Source organism: Sebastes umbrosus, chromosome 15 (assembly GCF_015220745.1).
Source record: "Sebastes umbrosus isolate fSebUmb1 chromosome 15, fSebUmb1.pri, whole genome shotgun sequence".
Classification (NCBI taxonomy): Eukaryota; Metazoa; Chordata; class Actinopteri; order Perciformes; family Sebastidae; genus Sebastes; species Sebastes umbrosus.
In genome coordinates this window covers 28,923,988-28,942,217 of record NC_051283.1, presented here as the reverse complement: position 1 = coordinate 28,942,217, position 18,230 = coordinate 28,923,988, and the positions used below count along the sequence as shown (strand labels likewise).

The 18,230-nt window shown below is 36.3% G+C and overlaps 2 protein-coding genes across 10 annotated transcripts in view; both read left to right on the top strand.

Annotated features, from left to right (window-relative positions):
* The window catches only part of LOC119502946 (patr class I histocompatibility antigen, alpha chain G-like), a 48,720-nt gene extending 47,811 nt beyond the window's left edge, over window positions 1–909 (top strand). For all 6 annotated transcript variants that reach the window (XM_037794281.1, XM_037794284.1, XM_037794293.1 and 3 more), the window contains one exon: window positions 490–909. In XM_037794281.1, the coding sequence (XP_037650209.1) occupies window positions 490–557 (68 nt within the window). In that variant the 3' untranslated portion in view covers window positions 558–909. The remainder of the gene's footprint in view (window positions 1–489) is intronic.
* The window catches only part of LOC119502950 (H-2 class I histocompatibility antigen, L-D alpha chain-like), a 31,078-nt gene that overhangs the window by 10,807 nt on the left and 2,041 nt on the right, over window positions 1–18,230 (top strand). Inside the window, exons 1-7 of one of the 4 annotated variants that reach the window (XM_037794304.1) lie at window positions 9,085–9,285; window positions 11,422–11,697; window positions 12,316–12,606; window positions 13,412–13,696; window positions 14,643–14,750; window positions 15,674–15,697; window positions 18,156–18,197. The exons of 2 other annotated variants lie outside the window; for them this stretch is intronic. In XM_037794304.1, the coding sequence (XP_037650232.1) occupies window positions 9,231–9,285; window positions 11,422–11,697; window positions 12,316–12,606; window positions 13,412–13,696; window positions 14,643–14,750; window positions 15,674–15,697; window positions 18,156–18,197 (1,081 nt within the window). In that variant the 5' untranslated portion in view covers window positions 9,085–9,230. Of the gene's footprint in view, window positions 1–9,084; window positions 9,286–11,421; window positions 11,698–12,315; window positions 12,607–13,411; window positions 13,697–14,642; window positions 14,751–15,673; window positions 15,698–18,155; window positions 18,198–18,230 lie in introns of those variants that run through there. One more of the 4 variants, XM_037794303.1, reaches the window with a different exon arrangement.

Below are 18,230 nucleotides of genomic sequence, written 5' to 3'. Positions count from 1 at the left end.
CTGAGAAAAAACTAATTTTGAGAAAACGGCCTTTAAATATGTGGATTGTGAAATTTCATACATTTTGAAGACGTTGTGAATATGGTAAAAAAGAAAAAAAGAACTAATAGATATCACCATGAAACTTCCCCGGTTGACTACTTACATTAAGACAATCATTTTTTGTATTGCAAGTTTTTTGAAATTGTATTTTTAAATATGCACATGAGGCATTATCTAACGCTAACTTTTGGTGAATTTAGTAGAAATCTACAGACGTAAATAGACAAAGTAGTAAAATAAACACCTAAATGTGTATTTTGGATGTTTTCTTTCCACTAGTCTAAAGAAAGACATGTTATGGAAAATAATTCTCTTTTCTTCACAGGCTCAGGTGGGTCTCTGACTGGCATCTCTGGTAAGTATCTTTGACTGAAAGCTGCATCGAGCGTCTATGTTTTTAGTGTCTTATTGTATATATAAAATATCACCTCTGTTCACTTTTTGCAGGCGATAGCAACAAAACCACCAACCCCGAAGCCGCCAGCCTCCTGGAGGAGAATGCAGAGGAAGTCTAAGAATAACATCATTTCCATCAGAGTACATCAAGCCTCACTGTGCTCTCTGGATCCAAATTAACCAATAATACAACTAATAGTAGAATCTGATAGTAGAGTCTGGAAATCAACAAGAACAACAACAAAACGTCTCTTAAATGGGTTTAGGGTAAATCTGTCGGGCAGTACTGGGACTGAGTTTGAACTTCAGTAAATATTCAAACAGCATCAACACGGTCTTGTGTTGTGGCACTTCTATGAAAACAAATTGATCAGAACTAAAATAGAGTTCTATTGCTCGTCTGAAATGGGTTAAACTTAGGTTAGGCTTGTTTTGATCAGGAGGTTGTAGGTCAGGTGGAGATTCAGGAAAGTGATGAGAAAAGTTTGCCTGGGTGGTGGACCCTACTTCTCACTTGATTTATTAGTTTAGTTTATGGTCTCAATCGCTAGTTTCAAGTCTTCAATACAGCATGATGTTCATTTAGTAAATGATGGTCCCATTTAGAGTCAGATAGACCATAAAGCAGGGGATGCTTTAGGGCGGGGCTACCTTGTGGTCGCTACCACGGCGTAAAGTTAATTAAACATTAATTATAACATTTTGGTCAACTAAAAATTATTTTTCAGTGTTCGGGTGTACTTAGCTCCACCCTCTCGCGTCACTTCTGGTTGCTAAAAACCAAGATGGCGACGGCCAAAATGCCGAACTCGAGGCTTGAAAACGGCAGTCCACAAACCAATGGGTGAGGTCACGCTGACTACGTCCACTTCTTATAGAGTGCTACAGGAATGAGTCCAAAAACCCAGAAATGAGATAGCATATTTATCATTTCTTGTTCCTTTGTCTGGAAGTCAGTGGGTTGTTTTTTTAATGTATTTTTAGTGAGATGCCTGAAATAAGGTCTGTGATTAACACAAGCTGAGGAGATTTTGTTCTACGACATAAAACACGCGAGTAAATATCACACTCAGGAATTGAAGGTTTTAAATGTCTTAAAACAGGCGTGGCTAAATGAGTTTACTAAACGTCATCACGCCGACTTGTCTGCCTTAACTATGGAGGACGTAACCTGCCAAAATCAAAAATAAATAAATAAATGACAGGATAAATATGTTATTAAATGTATCAAAAATAATGAATAAAACATAAATACATAAATAAATAAAAGGGAAAATTAAACAGAGGAGTAAATAATAAGGGAATTAATACTTAGAGTAATACATAAATAAGCAAATTAAAACAGAAATATCAATTTATGTCACATTTATCAATTAATTAATGACTACATTTATTCTTAATATTTTTGCTACATATGACATTTATTTATTTATTTATTCTTGTACTTTCATATCTACAGCCTCGTTGTGTATACTCGCCCTCATCCGACCGTGGTGTAGTTTGTTTATAGCCTAACATTAACTTTTTGCTTCTGGCGTTTGCATTTATGCTTAAAAAAATCATGAAGTGGTGTTCATTTGTTGTTTTGCTGAACAAAATGTGTAAGTATCATAAACGTTTGTTTGCCACAGAGTTTATTTTCTGCAATAATCCAAAACCCAATGGAACAATCCCGTTGGCTTTTTGTCGAGGGAACCAAGGCGACGCTAACTTCCTGGTTGGCCTACAAATATACATCAACCCTGCAGCACTCTATTGAGACGTGTTGTAATTTATATACACTGGTTTTATACTAGTAGGCTAAAATTTAGGTTTAAGCCTGGACTTAAAACAAAAACACCATGTATTGTTGCTTTTAATCATTTATCGCGCGTGTAGAATGAGAATTTCAGAAGTTTTGAATGTGCAAAAATACGATAAAATCTGCTCCAGTCACTGAAATATATCTTGTTAGTGTGCTGGATTTATTGTGAGGAAATTAAACGTTTTTAAATGAGGGGTTTGATCACTTTTTATCCAAAAAGAATTCTGTCTGCAAAAGAAAGAAATTACATTTACAGATTATTTTGGTAATTTACTGGCTTTTATCTATGAATGATATTGTCAATACTGTATATACTGCTCTTATTTTTATACTTCCTTCTATTTAAATAGTTCATATTTTGTTACACTTTGTTTAGCTCTGTTTTACTGTGTTAGCTGGTGCATCTTGTTTTTGTTTCCCCTTTGCTGCTGTACACTGCACATTTCCCCACTGTGGGACTAATAAAGGAATATCTGATCTTATCTTATCTTATTATACAGCACTGTAAACTATATCTAGTTTACCAGCTGCAATATTAAAGCAAAGCTTCATACATTGCGTATTATATACAAATAATATACTGTATTATACATTATTCTGAAATGGGCCATTCTACATGAGTACTTTTTAATTTTGGCAACGTTAACGTTACTTTAAGTACATATCATGATGCTAATATTTGTGTATTTTTATTTTGTAACATTTTGAATGCTGTATTATTATTTTGGATACTTTAAAGTACATTTTACTGATGCGTACTTTAGGATAGAAGTAGGATTTTGAATGCAGTACTTTTACTTGTAACACAGTATTTTTACACTGTGGTATTAAAAGAGTATCTTCCTACACTTCATCTAAATAACAGTAAAAGATAAAAACAGTGTAGCTGTATGCTGGTAGATTTAGCCCCCCAGCCCTAGCTAACTAGGTTTAACATTAGAATGACTTTTCATTAGGTTTTATTAAAAATCACCAGAAACACAATATTTTACGTCACATTAACTCACTCTTTTTAACTTTCCAAACACTATAAAGGGATTATAAACGTACCCGTGGAGTTGAACGACATCTACAACTAAATTTGATTGAGAATATATAAAACTAAGTAGGTTCTATATAAATAAAGCTTTACTTACTTACTTTTAAATATATTTAGCTGAGTCAGACAGTTGATAAAGTAGCTGCATGCTTTCACTTTAACTTAGCTTTAGCCCCCTGGCTAACTAGCTTTAAGGATACTTATAAATACATTTTGTTATCTACTTTTGATAATACTTCTGTACATCAGGAGAGAACTAGGATTTTAAATGCACCATTTTACTTGTAACGGAGTATTTTTACACTGTAGTATTGCTACTACTAAAACATATCTGATCTGTGTAGATATGTGTGCATGTGTACAGTATATGTGTTTAAGAGTAGATATATGTCATATATGACCATCTAGCCTCATTAAATCCAAACACACACCCATTATCCACATCACACACACACACACACACACACACACACACACACACAATTATGATTAATATAGATTAAACTACCCAGCAGACTATAAAGTGATTAAAATGAGCACAACCTTTACCAGCTGCAACACATTAATGCATTAATAATTTGAATCCAATAATATAATATATATTAATCTAAAATGGGCAATTCTGAACGAGTACTTTTACTTTTGGTACTTTAAGTATTTTAATAATCTTAAGATAATAAAGTCGTAATTTAATAAAAATAAAGTCATGATATTTCAAGAAAGAAAGTTGTAATATTGCGATAATTAAATTGGAATTTTATGAAAATAAAGTCATAATATTACAAGAAAGAAAGTCGTAATATTACGATAATAAAGTACTAATTTACTGAAAATAAAATCATAATATTTCAGGTGAGAAAGTCAAATTATTAAAATAATAAAGTCATAATTTAATGGAAATAAAGTTATAATATTTTAAGAAAAAAGTCATAATATTACGATAATAAAAATGTAATTTAATGAAAAAGAATCGTGGTATTTCAAGAAAGAAAGTCGTGATATTACAATAATAAATGATTTTTAATGCAAATACTTTTGTACTTTTATTTCAAATTTTGAATGCAGGACTTTTACTTCTAACAGAGTATTTTTACACTGTGGTACTTCTATTTTTACTTAAGATCTGAGTGTAGGCCTATTTCTTCAACCACTGCTGAAGTGACTGAATAAACAAATAAATACATAAATAATAATAATAAATGTCCTCAGTATTTTTTTCCAAGCATGTACTGAGTATTTCATTTGCTGATACCAACAAATGCAAAGATGCCTCTTTCAATTTCAATCATTTCATTATCTTAATCTCATAGAAAATGAAAATAAAACATGGACATATTCACAGAATGACAAACCAAACTCTCCATCACTCACCTGCTGGTTTCCAGTGTTGCACCCACAGACTGCAGACAGCAGCTGTATCTGAGATATCTGACAGCAGACAGCAGGTGACGCTGTGGAGCTTTAAAACAGGGTTGAATCATGAAGAGCTTCTTCTTCTACAGGCTGCAAACCACAAACCACAATCCTCCCGTTTGGTTTCATTTCAGGTGATCAGAAATAGAAAATACATTTGTTGTTTTGGGATGAAGTCAAACAAACATCAAGCTCAAAACAATTATTTATTTCCTGAATAGTAAACAAGTTTTTTTTGCTTGACCAGCAACAACAATGATTTAATAATGATTCTGCATGTATATCTCTTTGGCAACTGGCTGATATTTATTTACATCAAAAACAATGAGAAGTTGCAGTTTTGGTCCGTCAAACCTGGAGACAAAAAAAAGATTAAAGTGCTGCAAACATGGGCTACATTTACACCTGTAGAGGTGATCCTGCGTTACATGTCGACGTGGTGGCAGAAGACTCGGATTCATCTTCTTTCCTTCAATAATAACTATTCTAACAGAGATAAAAAAAACAGTATAATTCGCCAAATGTATTATTTTGCATTTACATTTAATACTAACTTTTGCTCGGTCGTGTGTGTGTGTTTTTTACATTGAATACTAACTTTTGATCGGTGGTGTGTGTGTGTTTTTGTAATTTGGGTGAACTGACCCTTTAAATATAAAGAAAGTGGTGCTTTAAAAAGAAGAATAAAACTGTACAATCTACAGTAACATACTGATAACTGACCTCTATACAAATGAAAAAATACGTCTTCATCCCTCCTCTGTTGTGAGAGCGAGGCTCCCTGTTAAAATGAGAGTGTGTGTGTTCACACATGTATGTACACACTGCTGTCCATCATGTGTTCATCAGTTCATCATCCTCGTCTTCGTCCTCATCCTGCGGTTGGAGGACTGAAGGCTGCTGGTCTCATCTTCATCTCAGTGAACGGGATGGAGAACTGTTTTCCTTTCCAGGCGGTCCAGATCACACCCTGACAAAACATCATTTATATTTATTGATTCAATAATTCTTCTTAAAGGTGCGGTGTGTAGGATCTGGCGGTGTCTGGCGGTGAGGTGAGGAGATTGCAACCAGCTGAAGCCTCTCCCATGTGCCAAGCGTGTTGGAGAGCTACGGTGGCCGACACGAAAACACGCCAGTGCGTAGAGTGTGTGTGTACGTGGAAAGTGAGTGGTGAAGCAAAAGAGAGAGAGAGTGGCGGCGCAGCAGCGAGTAACGTTATCGACTCCGGCCCAAGCAGGAAAAGTTATCCGTTCTAGGCTTCTGTAGAAACATGGCGGTGCAACATGGCGAACTCCGTGAAGAGGACCCGCTCCCTATGTATAAACGGCTCATTCTAATAAACACAAAGCCAACGGTCGGCCGTCGGACAGTTTTAGGTCGTCTGTGAGCGTCTGTCGGTCTAGTCTTTGCGGTGTGTCCCGCACCGTCGGCTCTAGTCTGCCCGTGTTGGAGGTTTTTTGGCCGATTCAGCATTTTGAATCGGCGGCGGCGCTCGTTGGTGAGAGAAATCACTCTGATTGGTTGTTAAGCTTAAACTAATCAGTGCACGAGAAGAGAAACAGAAGTGAGGAAAGCAAGACAACGAGTAAAGTCAAGACGACAAACACAGTTACCTTGATTAAGAAATTACAGATTTCTCTGGTTTGAAAATTGTTTGGGAATGATGTGTGTACACAACTCAACAACATGTATAATGTAGGTCTAGTTGTTTTTAGACATTTTAATGTGGAAACGTTACACATTAAACCTTTAAAAGTTCACCATCTGCAGGTGGACGTATTTGCAGTTTAGCTTTTTAACTTCATGCTGAAATCACAAATCTACTCTCATAAACTCCTGCGGTCGGTCCGTTTTGCTTCAACGTCACCAAACAAATCGCGCCAGAATTCGACAGACAACTTTCATGCCAGAGTTTGATTTAACCGAACCAGACAGGTGTGAAGAGACCGCGTCCACACTAACATAAATACAGTAAGAAGAATAATGTCCTGTCACGTCACCTGCAGTTTACCCGACTACGTCTGACCCAAACATCCCTGAACCGGTGTGAGTGACGAGGTTACCTGGTGGTTGACGTTGGTGCCGTAGAGGCCGTTGAGGTTCGCCTCGTGGCAGTTCTTGTACCACCAGCCTCCTCGGTACGACATGGCGCAGCGGGTGATGAAGGGCGACAGGTCGCGGTCTTTGGTGGAGAAGATCCGCTGGCTGTGGTAACTGAGAGAGTCGCCTGAGAGCGTGAACGGGAGAGGAGACACGAGGGACAAAAGAACAAAATGAAAGAAAAGTCTGGTTTCCTTCAGGAGATGTTACAGGAAAGAGTTCAGCACATTTTAATAATAACGCCAGTCGACCTCGCCGACCTCCTCTCACCTGCAGTGCCGCTGTATCCGCCCACATTCAGTTTGTAGTTTCTCTTCAGCAGCTCGAACGTCGAGTATTTGGCGAACATCGCCTCGTCTTTGTCTCGCAGGTCGACGCGTAGAGTCATCTTGGTCATCGCTGTCAGGTTGTAGAGGCTCTCGAGGCCTGAGGCAGCGTGAGAGGAATCAGTTCAGTCTCAGATAAACATCACTTCCTGTTTGGATTCATGTTTATATGATCAATATTCTTTATCACCGATTAACATGTTTAACTATATTTCTGAGAATTTTACTTCCACAACGCGTTTGTCTTTTAACAGATTTGTCAAGTATTTAATACTCTTATCAACATGGGAGTGGACAAATATGCTGCTTTATGCAAATGTATGTATATATTTATCATCGGAAATCAATTAACAACACAAAACAATGACAGATATTGTCCAGAAACCCTCACAGGTACTGCATTTAGCATAAAAAAATATGGTCATAACATGTCAAACTGCAGCCCAACAGGCAACAACAGCTGTCAGTGTGTCAGTTTGCTGACTTGACTATGACTTGCCCCCAAACTGCATGTGATTATCATAAAGTGGGCATGTCTGTAAAGGGGAGACTCGTGGGTACCCATAAAACCCATTTACATTCACATATCTGGAGGTCAGAGGTCAACGGACCCATTGAAAATGGCCATGACAGTTTTTCCTCGCCAAAATTTTGCGTAAGTTTGGAGCGTTATTTAACCTCCTTCATGACCAGCTAGTATGACCTGGCTGGTACCGATGGATTCTTTAGGTTCTTTGTAGTATCTGATTGGATGATTCTCGCAGAGCAGCAGTGCTAGTTACTTCATGTCTCTAGCTTCATGTTGTTTCTTAATGATCAGTTGTGGAAGAAGTAATCAAATAATTTACTCGAGTAAAAGTAGCAACAGTATGAAAATACTTCACGTGCAAACTTTTGGTAGTTTAATCTGTAACAATGGATCCTAATTTATCAATCATACTGGTTATAACAGTATATTATCATATTATTATATTACATATGTAATCTTAATCCATATATATAACAGATTAGGCCAATATTAAAACGATATCATGGTTGGTAATATGTGTTATATGTGCTTTTTTCAGACACCTTTCCATTGCACTGAAAATGTATGAAAAAAATATAAGGCTATATATTATATAATATTAATTTTCTTATTTTATTTACAATACAATAAAAAATACGAAAAGAATGAAAAAGATGATTTAAAAAAAAGAAAAGAAATATAAAGCATAGAGCTCAAATGATTAGTTGATTAATTGTTTAGTCAACTGTTGTGTAATCACATATTTTCTGTAGTACAGAAAATGAATTTATTTTGTATAAATTTTGTATTTATATATTTTATGTCAACTTTTTAAATGTACTCCCTTTGCTTTGTTTGAGATAAATAGATAGATAGATAAATAGATAGATAGATGTACTTTATTGATACCAAATTGGTAAATTATTGTGTTACTGCAGCAGGTTATCCAGTCAATGCACAGGAACAGTAAATAAAATGTACATACCAACACTATATATATATATATATATATATATATAGAATACACAATATAATTAATATAAATACAGTACTAAGAGTTTGACAAAAATGCTTAGTTACACTTAATATCTGTTAGTTCAAGTCCATCCAAAATGAGTAAAGGTTGTGTTATGTTATTGTCACCATAACTTAAATAGCTTTTCATAAATGTACTCCCTTTGCTTTGTTTGAGATAAATAGATAGATGGATAAATAAATAGATAGATGGATAAATAAATAGATAGATGGATAAATAAATAGATAGATGTACTTTATTGATTGGGTTATCCAGTCAATGCATATATATGGTTAATATAAATATAGTACTAAAAGTTTGACAAAAATGCTTATTGTTACACTTAAATGAATCCATTTGGAATAGCAGCATGAGTTGAAGTCGTTGAAAGTGTTGAGAAAGTTGGATGTAACTGGATTGCGATTTACGAGCCTCCCCTGAACGCACCGTGTAGAGCAGATACACGGACTGACGCGCTGAACACGGAGACAAAACCCGGAGACAAAACCCGGAGACAAAACCCGGTCCTACTGTCCGATAAAAGTCGACTTTTATCGATGAGACATGACTGGTTTGAGGTGTAGATGAATTTGATCGCAGTCTTTGTCCTTTTGGGGACAGGACTGACGGTGAACGGGGGTAAGTTGAGACTTTTCTGACTTCAGGTTGAAAACGAAAGTAAAAAAAACACGATGTGACTTCTTTGAAATTCGTCGTTTCTGGCTGTTATTTTAGCTGAATGTGTTAAAATGGACGGTGGTTGTTTATATGTTTGTAATGTACATTTATTCCACAGGTCCAGTACGTCGAAACAAACCATTATAAATGTGGATTTAGTACTTTAATAGTAAAGTTAGTAGTGTCTAACATGGCGTCAGCAGGAAGCAAGTTCTTTTTTTTATTATTTCAAAATGACAGTATCCATAGTAACATTAAAAACATTAAAAACATTTACATACAAAAGAAGCATAGTGAAAACAGAAACAAAGAGCTGTGACAAACATAAAAGGACAACAGAAATGAAACAAAACCAACATAAAATAAAATAAATAATAAAAAACAATAAAAATAAATAAATAAATAAATTGATAATAATAAAAAAGGTATGAAGCAAGTTAGTTCTGCTTTACCTCTTTGTGTTTCAAATAACGTCACTTTAAAGCAAAAACAATAATATGTTAGAACTGAAAGTTACAATTATTTTCACTATTAAACTGGTGAAAAATATCTTTACTTCCTAAAGCCCAAGAAAACGTCTAAAAATGTTTAAATTGTTTTGTCAAACTAGCTAAAACATATTTAATTTATTTACCGTAAGACAAAGAAAAGCAAAAGAACACCACAATGAGTGTTTGATATTTGTGCTATTGACTGTCAGAATAGTTGATAATTAATCATTTCAGCTGTAAACAACATCAATATACAAATAAAGTGGAGCAAATTCAGGAGAGTTGACAGATCTGTTCTACAGAACTGGTCTTCATGACCTGCTTTTACTTGACAAGCATTCTTTGTGATGTGCTATTGTGTGTAGCTGTGTATTGTGCGTTTTGTATTTTCTTTCTTGTATGACTGTAGTATGTTTCTTTGTTTTGACCTGCCAAGGGACTTCAGATGTGAATTATCTTAAAGCTATAATCTGGTATACGGTGCATCAAATGGTGACATTTATGTTTTAAACTGTACATGGTCCCTTTTAAATAAAATAATAAATAAATAAAGATAAGGTAAAACAAAATCAGTTAGCTGGTGTTATCGCAGGTCTATGATTGTTATCAGAAAGATAAGAAACATTATTTTTCTCTGTTTATTCTCTTTTCTTATTTTAAATCGGCTTTATGATGAGTGGATCAGTTGTAAAAATTAAAATGATTGCTGCTTAGGGTATCAGATTGATCAACTAATGACCGGTGGTCGTTATAGTCATATTCTGAGACTAAGATATACTTGATATTGGCAGACACGTTTGAGTGTTTATTACCCTTCAAAACTTTGACTCGATCCATAAACGCCACCCTTTGACTGACGTCACTGAGGTGAACAGAGGACATTGTTGAGATATCTCTGACATGATGAATTGGCTCATAAACAAAGCAGGACTGTAAACGTTAGATCTATTTTCTGAGTTTGACTTCCTCATTCTTAATGCCAGTTAAGATATATAAATAAGGAAGCGTTACAGGAAGTCACACAGGAAAAGACACACCTCTGTTTTAGTCAACATGGCTGCCTGTCTAAACATTACGCATCAAACGAGAAGAAGAATGACTCAAGACAGCTTGGACTGAGTTTTATGACCACCTTACACTAAATGATCGAAATCATGGGAGCGCGCCACGACTCTATCAAAACTCATGATTTTATTCATTGGAAATATGTCTGCTACAGTGAAATAAACAAAATGGAATAAATAATTCCTGACAATGACTGATATATTTGACTTCAGGACAGCTCTGACTACATACATGCTGAAAATCAAACATTTTTACTGTATTAATTCCCTTCATTAAGTCCCTATAAGCGTATAATTCAACTTTTTCCCATGGTCTAGTGTTAAAAAAGTTAACAAAAATCGCAATGAATTGTAATATCGAATCGTAATACTTAAAAAATAGCAACACATATGGAATCGGCATCCAAGTATTGTGAAGGTATCGAATCAGGAGATAGGTGAATCGTCCCAGCCCCCAATATTTGGATCATTCAAAACATATGAGTCAAATCTACTGCCTTGTCTAATAAATATCTGTCTTTTTCTACCTGTGTGACTCTCAGACAGGCATTCCCTCACTTACATCTACACGGCCCTCTCCGAAAACCCTGTTGGACTCCCGGGCATCCATGAGTTCACAGCCATGGGTCAGCTGGACAGCAAGATCATCGACTACTTTGACAGCGATCACCAGGTGAAAGTACCCAAACAGAAATGGATGAAAGACAAACTGCCTGAAGATTACTGGAAAAAGGGCACACAGTCCTGCCAGAACGAGCAGCAGTGGTTCAAATACAAAATCAACAGCCTGAAGAAACACATGAGACAGAACGACTCCGGTAAGATCACTTTTATTGACCATAGAATCTATAATAACTCTCCATGAGATAAATGTTATTGAGGCAGGTATTATTGCTAGTCTGCGTGAATAAAACTGTTTTAATTGTATTTTTTGATGCGCTTAAAGGAACAGTGTGTAACAATTAGGGGGATCTATTGGCAGAAATGGAATATAATATTAATAAATATGTTTTCTTTAGTGTATAATCAATCTGATAATAAGAATTGTTGTGTTTTTGTTAGCTTAGAATGAGCCGTTTATATCTACTGTTCATGGAGTCTGCCATGTTGCACCGCCATGTTTCTGCAGTAGCCCATAGCTCACCTTGCTGCAGTGATGCCCAGGTGTTCTCCAGGACCCTGTGACATCACTGCCGGGTGTGGTTCCAGGTTAAACCGAGCTCATTTCTAACCACACACATATCAGTGATGCTGGGTGGGGTCAGAAGGGAAACAGTCTGAAACTTTTAACCACAGAGGGCAGTTAAAGAGATTTTCAGTCAGTTACTCTTAAATGTTAAACCAGAAAGCCACAAATATCCAAATGTGACCCACCTCTTCATCTTGTCTGCGTATTGTTGTTGGCGTCAACGTCCTGCTCCTCTCTCCGGTTTCAGACGTCCATGTTCTTCAGTGGATGCGCGGCTGTGAGGGCGACACGCAGTCCGACGGCACGATGAAGTTCCACCGCGGCATTGACAGGTACGGCTACGACGGAAACGACTTCCTGTACTTCGACGACGCCAACTCGGTCTGGGTCGCCCCGATTGACGCGGCACTCCAGACCAAGAGGGAGTGGGATGATGTCCATGTGCTAAAAGAATACACCAAAGGCTACCTGGAGAACGAGTGCATAGATTGGTTGGGCAAGTTCATGAAATATGAGGCAGAGCAAGCACGAAGTGCTTGTAAGTATGACTGAAAATCATTTCTTTATTTTTATTGTCATTATAATTAGAGATAATAGAAGTAGCTTTGGTGATGGAAGGACTATTATGCAGGTTGTTGAAATATAGAACTAAATGGTCTTGAAACAATTGGGATTCACACAAAATCTAAAAATGGTGGTGTTCAGACGACTGACAAAATGAATTACTTGCATATTCTAAAAGGGGGTGTCAGTATGTGACCATTTCTTTATTTTTTAGCTCCAGATGTGGCAACATTTCCATCATAAAAACATAAAAAACTATGATTCATGGTTCAATAGTATTTTATTAAATTTAAATTCTATAGATTTCCTTATCAAATGCACTCAGGTTCAACTCTCAGCATTTCTAAGTAAAGTTAAAAATAACATCACTAAAACTCAAAGATTAATTTGAGATCTGAAATCCCCTTTTGTTTTGGCTGTGAAGGCAGAAACATCACAGTTTAAATGGCAGCCTAATTAATGTAATTTGCCAACCTACTAATAAAACGGGATATCGTACCGTTTTTAACGGCAGGGTGTCGTGATACCTTTCTAGTATCGGTATACCGGGCAACAACACCAGCTATTGGATCCCAACCCTCGCAAACGTCACATTCAGTAACGAGCATGATCTAAAAAAAAAAGACCTGAAATTATAAAATGAAGTATGAGTCTCAGCAGTGGTGTTTGATGTTGCTAGTTTCAGAATCACTAGTATGTGTTTTTGTATCATACTGGTGTTATTATTAAACATTAAAAACTTACAAATATGATCTTACTTTACGGTTTCTTCCTCCCAGCTCCCCCAAAGGTGTTCGTGTATACAAAGAAAGCCAAAGTCGAGAAAAACGTCATTTTGATGTGCCTGGCTACCGGTTTCTACCCAAAAGACATCATCCTGCAGATCAAAAGGAACGGCCGTATTTTAACTCGAGAGGACGGCGTGGCTACAACGGAGGCTCGACCAAACGGCGACGACACCTTCCAGAGAAGAGACCACGTGGAGATTTTAAAGTCTGACGTGTCCACATACACCTGTGAAGTGAGCCCTGCTGCATCCGGGTTACATGTTGAGGCGGTTTGGGGTAAGAAACGCTTTCTTACTGATTTTAATAAGTTGCATTCATATTTCGGCAAATTCCGCGTTTTACAGCTGATTCAATTTTTATCATCAGATTCCGTCCTTGTTTTCCGCATCGCGGGAAATCAAAGGGCCCTACTAATGAAACGCACTGTTAACCTCGATTAAAATTACAGATTTCTTTGTGTTTGAAAGTTGTTGGAAACATTTGGGATGATGTAAGAACTACGGCTGTCAAAGTCAACAGGATAATAACCAACCATGTCATACCAGCTTGTCATGAAGGAAGTTAGATAACACTCAAAACTAAATTTTGGTGAGGAAAAAATGTTATGGCCATTTTCAAAGAGGTCCCTTGACCTCTGACCTCCAGATATGTGAATGTTAATGGGTTCTATGGGTACCCACAAGTCTCCCCTTTACAGACATGCCCACTTTATGATAATCACATGCAGTTTGGGGCAAGTCATAGTCAAGTCAGCACACTGACACACTGACAGCTGTTGTTGCCTGTTGGGCTGCAGTTTGCCATGTTATGACTTGAGCATATTGTTTTATGCTAAATGCAGTACCTGTGAGGGTTTCTGGATCAATATCTGTCATTGTTTTGTGTTGTTCATTGATTTACAATAATAAATATATACATACATTTTGCATAAAGCAGCATATTTGTTCACTCCCATGTTGAGAAGAGTATTAAATACTTGACAAATCTCCCTTTAAGGTACATTTTGAACAGATGAAAAATGATTGATTGACAGCCTTAGTAAGAACACAACTCAACAACATATACAACATGGGTCTCGTTGTTTTTAAACATTTCAATGTGGAAAAGTTACATCTTGTACCTTTAAGCCACAAGAAAGATTATTAAATTGAACCTAACAAATAGAAATTATGTTGAAGGTGAACTGAATAAATGACTAGTGTGAATGTTTTCTGTGTTTTAGATCGTTCACCTCCTCACGACAATAAAGTAGTTCTCATCGCCGGCGTGGGTTTTCTCTTGCTCGTGATCGTTATCGGTGTGCTGCTGATCGTCTTTCGTAAAAAACTTGGTAGGTGCAATACTTAACTATTATATATATATTATATATATATATATAACTGTTGTCCTCTTTCAACAGCAAGATACCAGAAGAGGGAAATATATTTGTTCCAAATTCTGTATTTAATATCGAGATTTAAGCTTCATAGGAACATTTGACCAACATGGACACATCAAAGTCATTGATATGTGATGATAAACTGTAATGCAGTATTCAATATAATGTATTTACACCAATTACAAAGTACTTGATGTTGCAGTCTTTTCAGTCACAAGTTAAGATGTGGTGTCGTTATCAGGAGCAAAGGTCTGTTATTATTATTTTATGATGGACTTCATGAGGGGTTCAGAGGTCACATCGAATAGCCGTCCTGTCAATCATTATGTGGCAAAAGTGTTTATTATAAGTCACACTGAGCTCACAGTGCTGGTTTTGAGTTTCTACCTCACACATACATACAATAACCTCTGTTACCCGTAGGACATTAATACATTTTCTTTTTAAAATACCATTAAAAACCACCATGACATAACATATTACTAAACGTTTCCAGTACAGTCCTGTAAGTTTGTTTTATTAATTTTGCTAGAACAGAGTATTGTGTGAAAAAAGATACGTACAGTACAGTGTGTGGAAACGTGATCATTTACTATAATTGAATGTGTTTTTTTCTCTACCATGAAGCTTGCTCTCATCACATCAACATTGAGAGAATAAAAGTTTAAATAAAGTGTTATTTTCATAAACAATTTAAGTCATATTGCTCAAACACAAAAATATTAAATAGTCCTCAAATTTAATCAGTATTCGAGTGACTGTGAATTTTATCACTGTGTATTTAAAGGTCAGCAGGCTCAGCCAATGGAAAGACTATGCATGTTTAAACCATATCATCCATGATCAGTTACACAGTTTGTTGTCTTTATTTACAGGACATCGACCCCAAACCGGCCAAGGTAACTATTTTATTTCACATTAAAGGGATAGTTTGGGGGTTTTGAAGTGGGGTTGTCTGAGGTAATTATCCATAGTCGGTGTATTACCTACAGTAGATGGAGTTTACCAGCCCAGGAGCAAAGCAACAGCAGCAGCAAAATGTATTGCAGACACCTAAAATATCGATATGTATTGAGATATTTAAGTATTGCGATTCGATATTATGATTTCTTGTGATAATGTTAACTTTGTTAACACTAGACCATGGGGAAAAGTTGAATCATACACTTCTAGGGACTTTTACTTTGAAAAATATCTAAATTAATCCAGTAAAAATGTTTGATTTTCAGCATGTATGTAGTCAGAGATGTCCTGAAGTCAAATATATCAGTCATTGTCAGGAATTATTTATTACATTTTTTGCAGCAACCCAAAAATCAAAGAATAAAGACATTTCCCTCATAAATTAGAGGCATTTTCTTTTTAATTCATAAGGGACACTTAATGTTTTATACTTCTGGTGAATATAATCCAATCAATCTTATTTCCATAGATGTATTTTGTATATACAATCCCCTTTGTTAACACTTTATTTTGAAAACCTGACGTAGTCCCACGTGTCTACTTCCTCTAACTACTCCAAGGTGGTCTCTAGCTCTCCCGTCAGCTCTGTTCTCTTTATCCATCCATGGTCAGCTCCATCGGGGCCGTTTCAATGCATTTAACATAAATGTCAGTAAATGGGTGATAATCGAGTGACTGTGAATTTTACCACTGTGTATTTAAAGGTCAGCAGGCTCAGCCAATGGAAAGACTATGCATATTTAAACCATATCATCCATGATCAGTTACACAGTTTGTTGTCTTTATTTACAGGATATCAACTCCAAACCGGCCAAGGTAACTATTTTATTTCACATTAAAGGGATAGTTTGGGGGTTTTGAAGTGGGGTTGTCTGAGGTACTTATCCATAGTCGGTGTATTACCTACAGAAGATGGAGTTTATCAGCCCAGGAGCAAAGCAACAGCAGCAGCAAAATGTATTGCAGACTCCTAAAATATCGATGTGTATTGAGATTTTGAAGTATTGCAATTCGATATTATGATTTCTTGTGATATTTGTTAACTTTGTTAACACTAGACCATGGGGAAAAGTTGAATCATACACTTCTAGGGACTTTTACTTTGAAAAATATCTAAATTAATCCAGTAAAAATGTTTGATTTTCAGCATGTATGTAGTCAGAGATGTCCTGAAGTCAAATATATCAGTCATTGTCAGGAATTATTTATTACATTTTTTTATTTCACTCTAGCAGACATATTTCCAATGAATAAAATCATGAGTTTTGCTAGAGTTGTGGCGCGCTCCTGTGATTTCGATCATTTAGTGTAAGGTGGTCATAAAACTCAGTCCACGCTGTCTTAAGTCAGTCTTTTTTGCAGCAACCCAAAAGTCAAAGAATAAAGACATTTCCCTCACAGATTATTGGTATTTTCTTTTTAATTCATAAGGGACATGTAATGTTTTATACTTCTGGTGAATATAATCCAATCAATCTTGTTTACATAGATGTATTTTGTATATACAGTTCCCTTTGTTAACGGACGTTAACCGGACGTAGTCCCACGTGTCTACTTCCTCTAACTTCTCCAAGGTGGTCTCTAGCTCTCCCGTTAGCTCCAATCTCTTTATCCATCCATGGTCAGCTCCATCGGGGCCGTTTCAATGCATTTAACATAAATGTCAGTATATGGGTGCTGTATCGCGTTAGCGCGATACGATAACGTTTCCTGTCCGTGACAGAGTTAGCATGCAGCTTCAGCCGTGATGTCTAGCTCTGCTTTTCCTGTCAATGTGTGAAACCCAAAGTGTTTCCGTACTTTACTGGATGTGTAGTGTTTACCACGTTGTATTTAACACTTGAGGGTGCAGGTCGTATCCACGCAGACCCTCCGCCTGTTTTATACTTTCTTGTTTCGGCTCGCTGTGGTTTGTTTTGGTTGACGGATACGGAACGGATATGACGTCACGTTAATCAGACTACAACAATAAAAGTCCTAACTTCCTTCTACCTCCGCATAGACTCAAATGAAGCAAATATATCGATTCTGGCATTAAAAATCTATTTCAAAATTGTAAAAAAAAAAAATGGCAATACATAGGGGAATCTATTTTTTCCCACCCCGATTGTTTTTACCATAAACAGGCTATGGTTTACGAACTCGTGTCTATTCGATTGTCTTTGCATTGACTTTGTATGCAGTTTGCTTCACGCTTGGCGTGAAGTCAGCATTAGACATCCTACAAAATAAGTAGAACAATTACAGTGTTACTCTTAATGTGCTGTATGTTTATGTTAGTGCTTTGTGATATCTAATTTAAGTTATATAAGTTGTCTTTTATCATTTTGGTAAAATAAAATAAGTGATGCTGCATTTTGTAAATAACCTAAATTGATTTTCTTTCCTTCGCAGGGTCAAATCCGTCTCTCGACAACGATCGCTCTGGTAACAGTGGTAAGTATCTTTGTCCACAGTTTGGGACGTCAT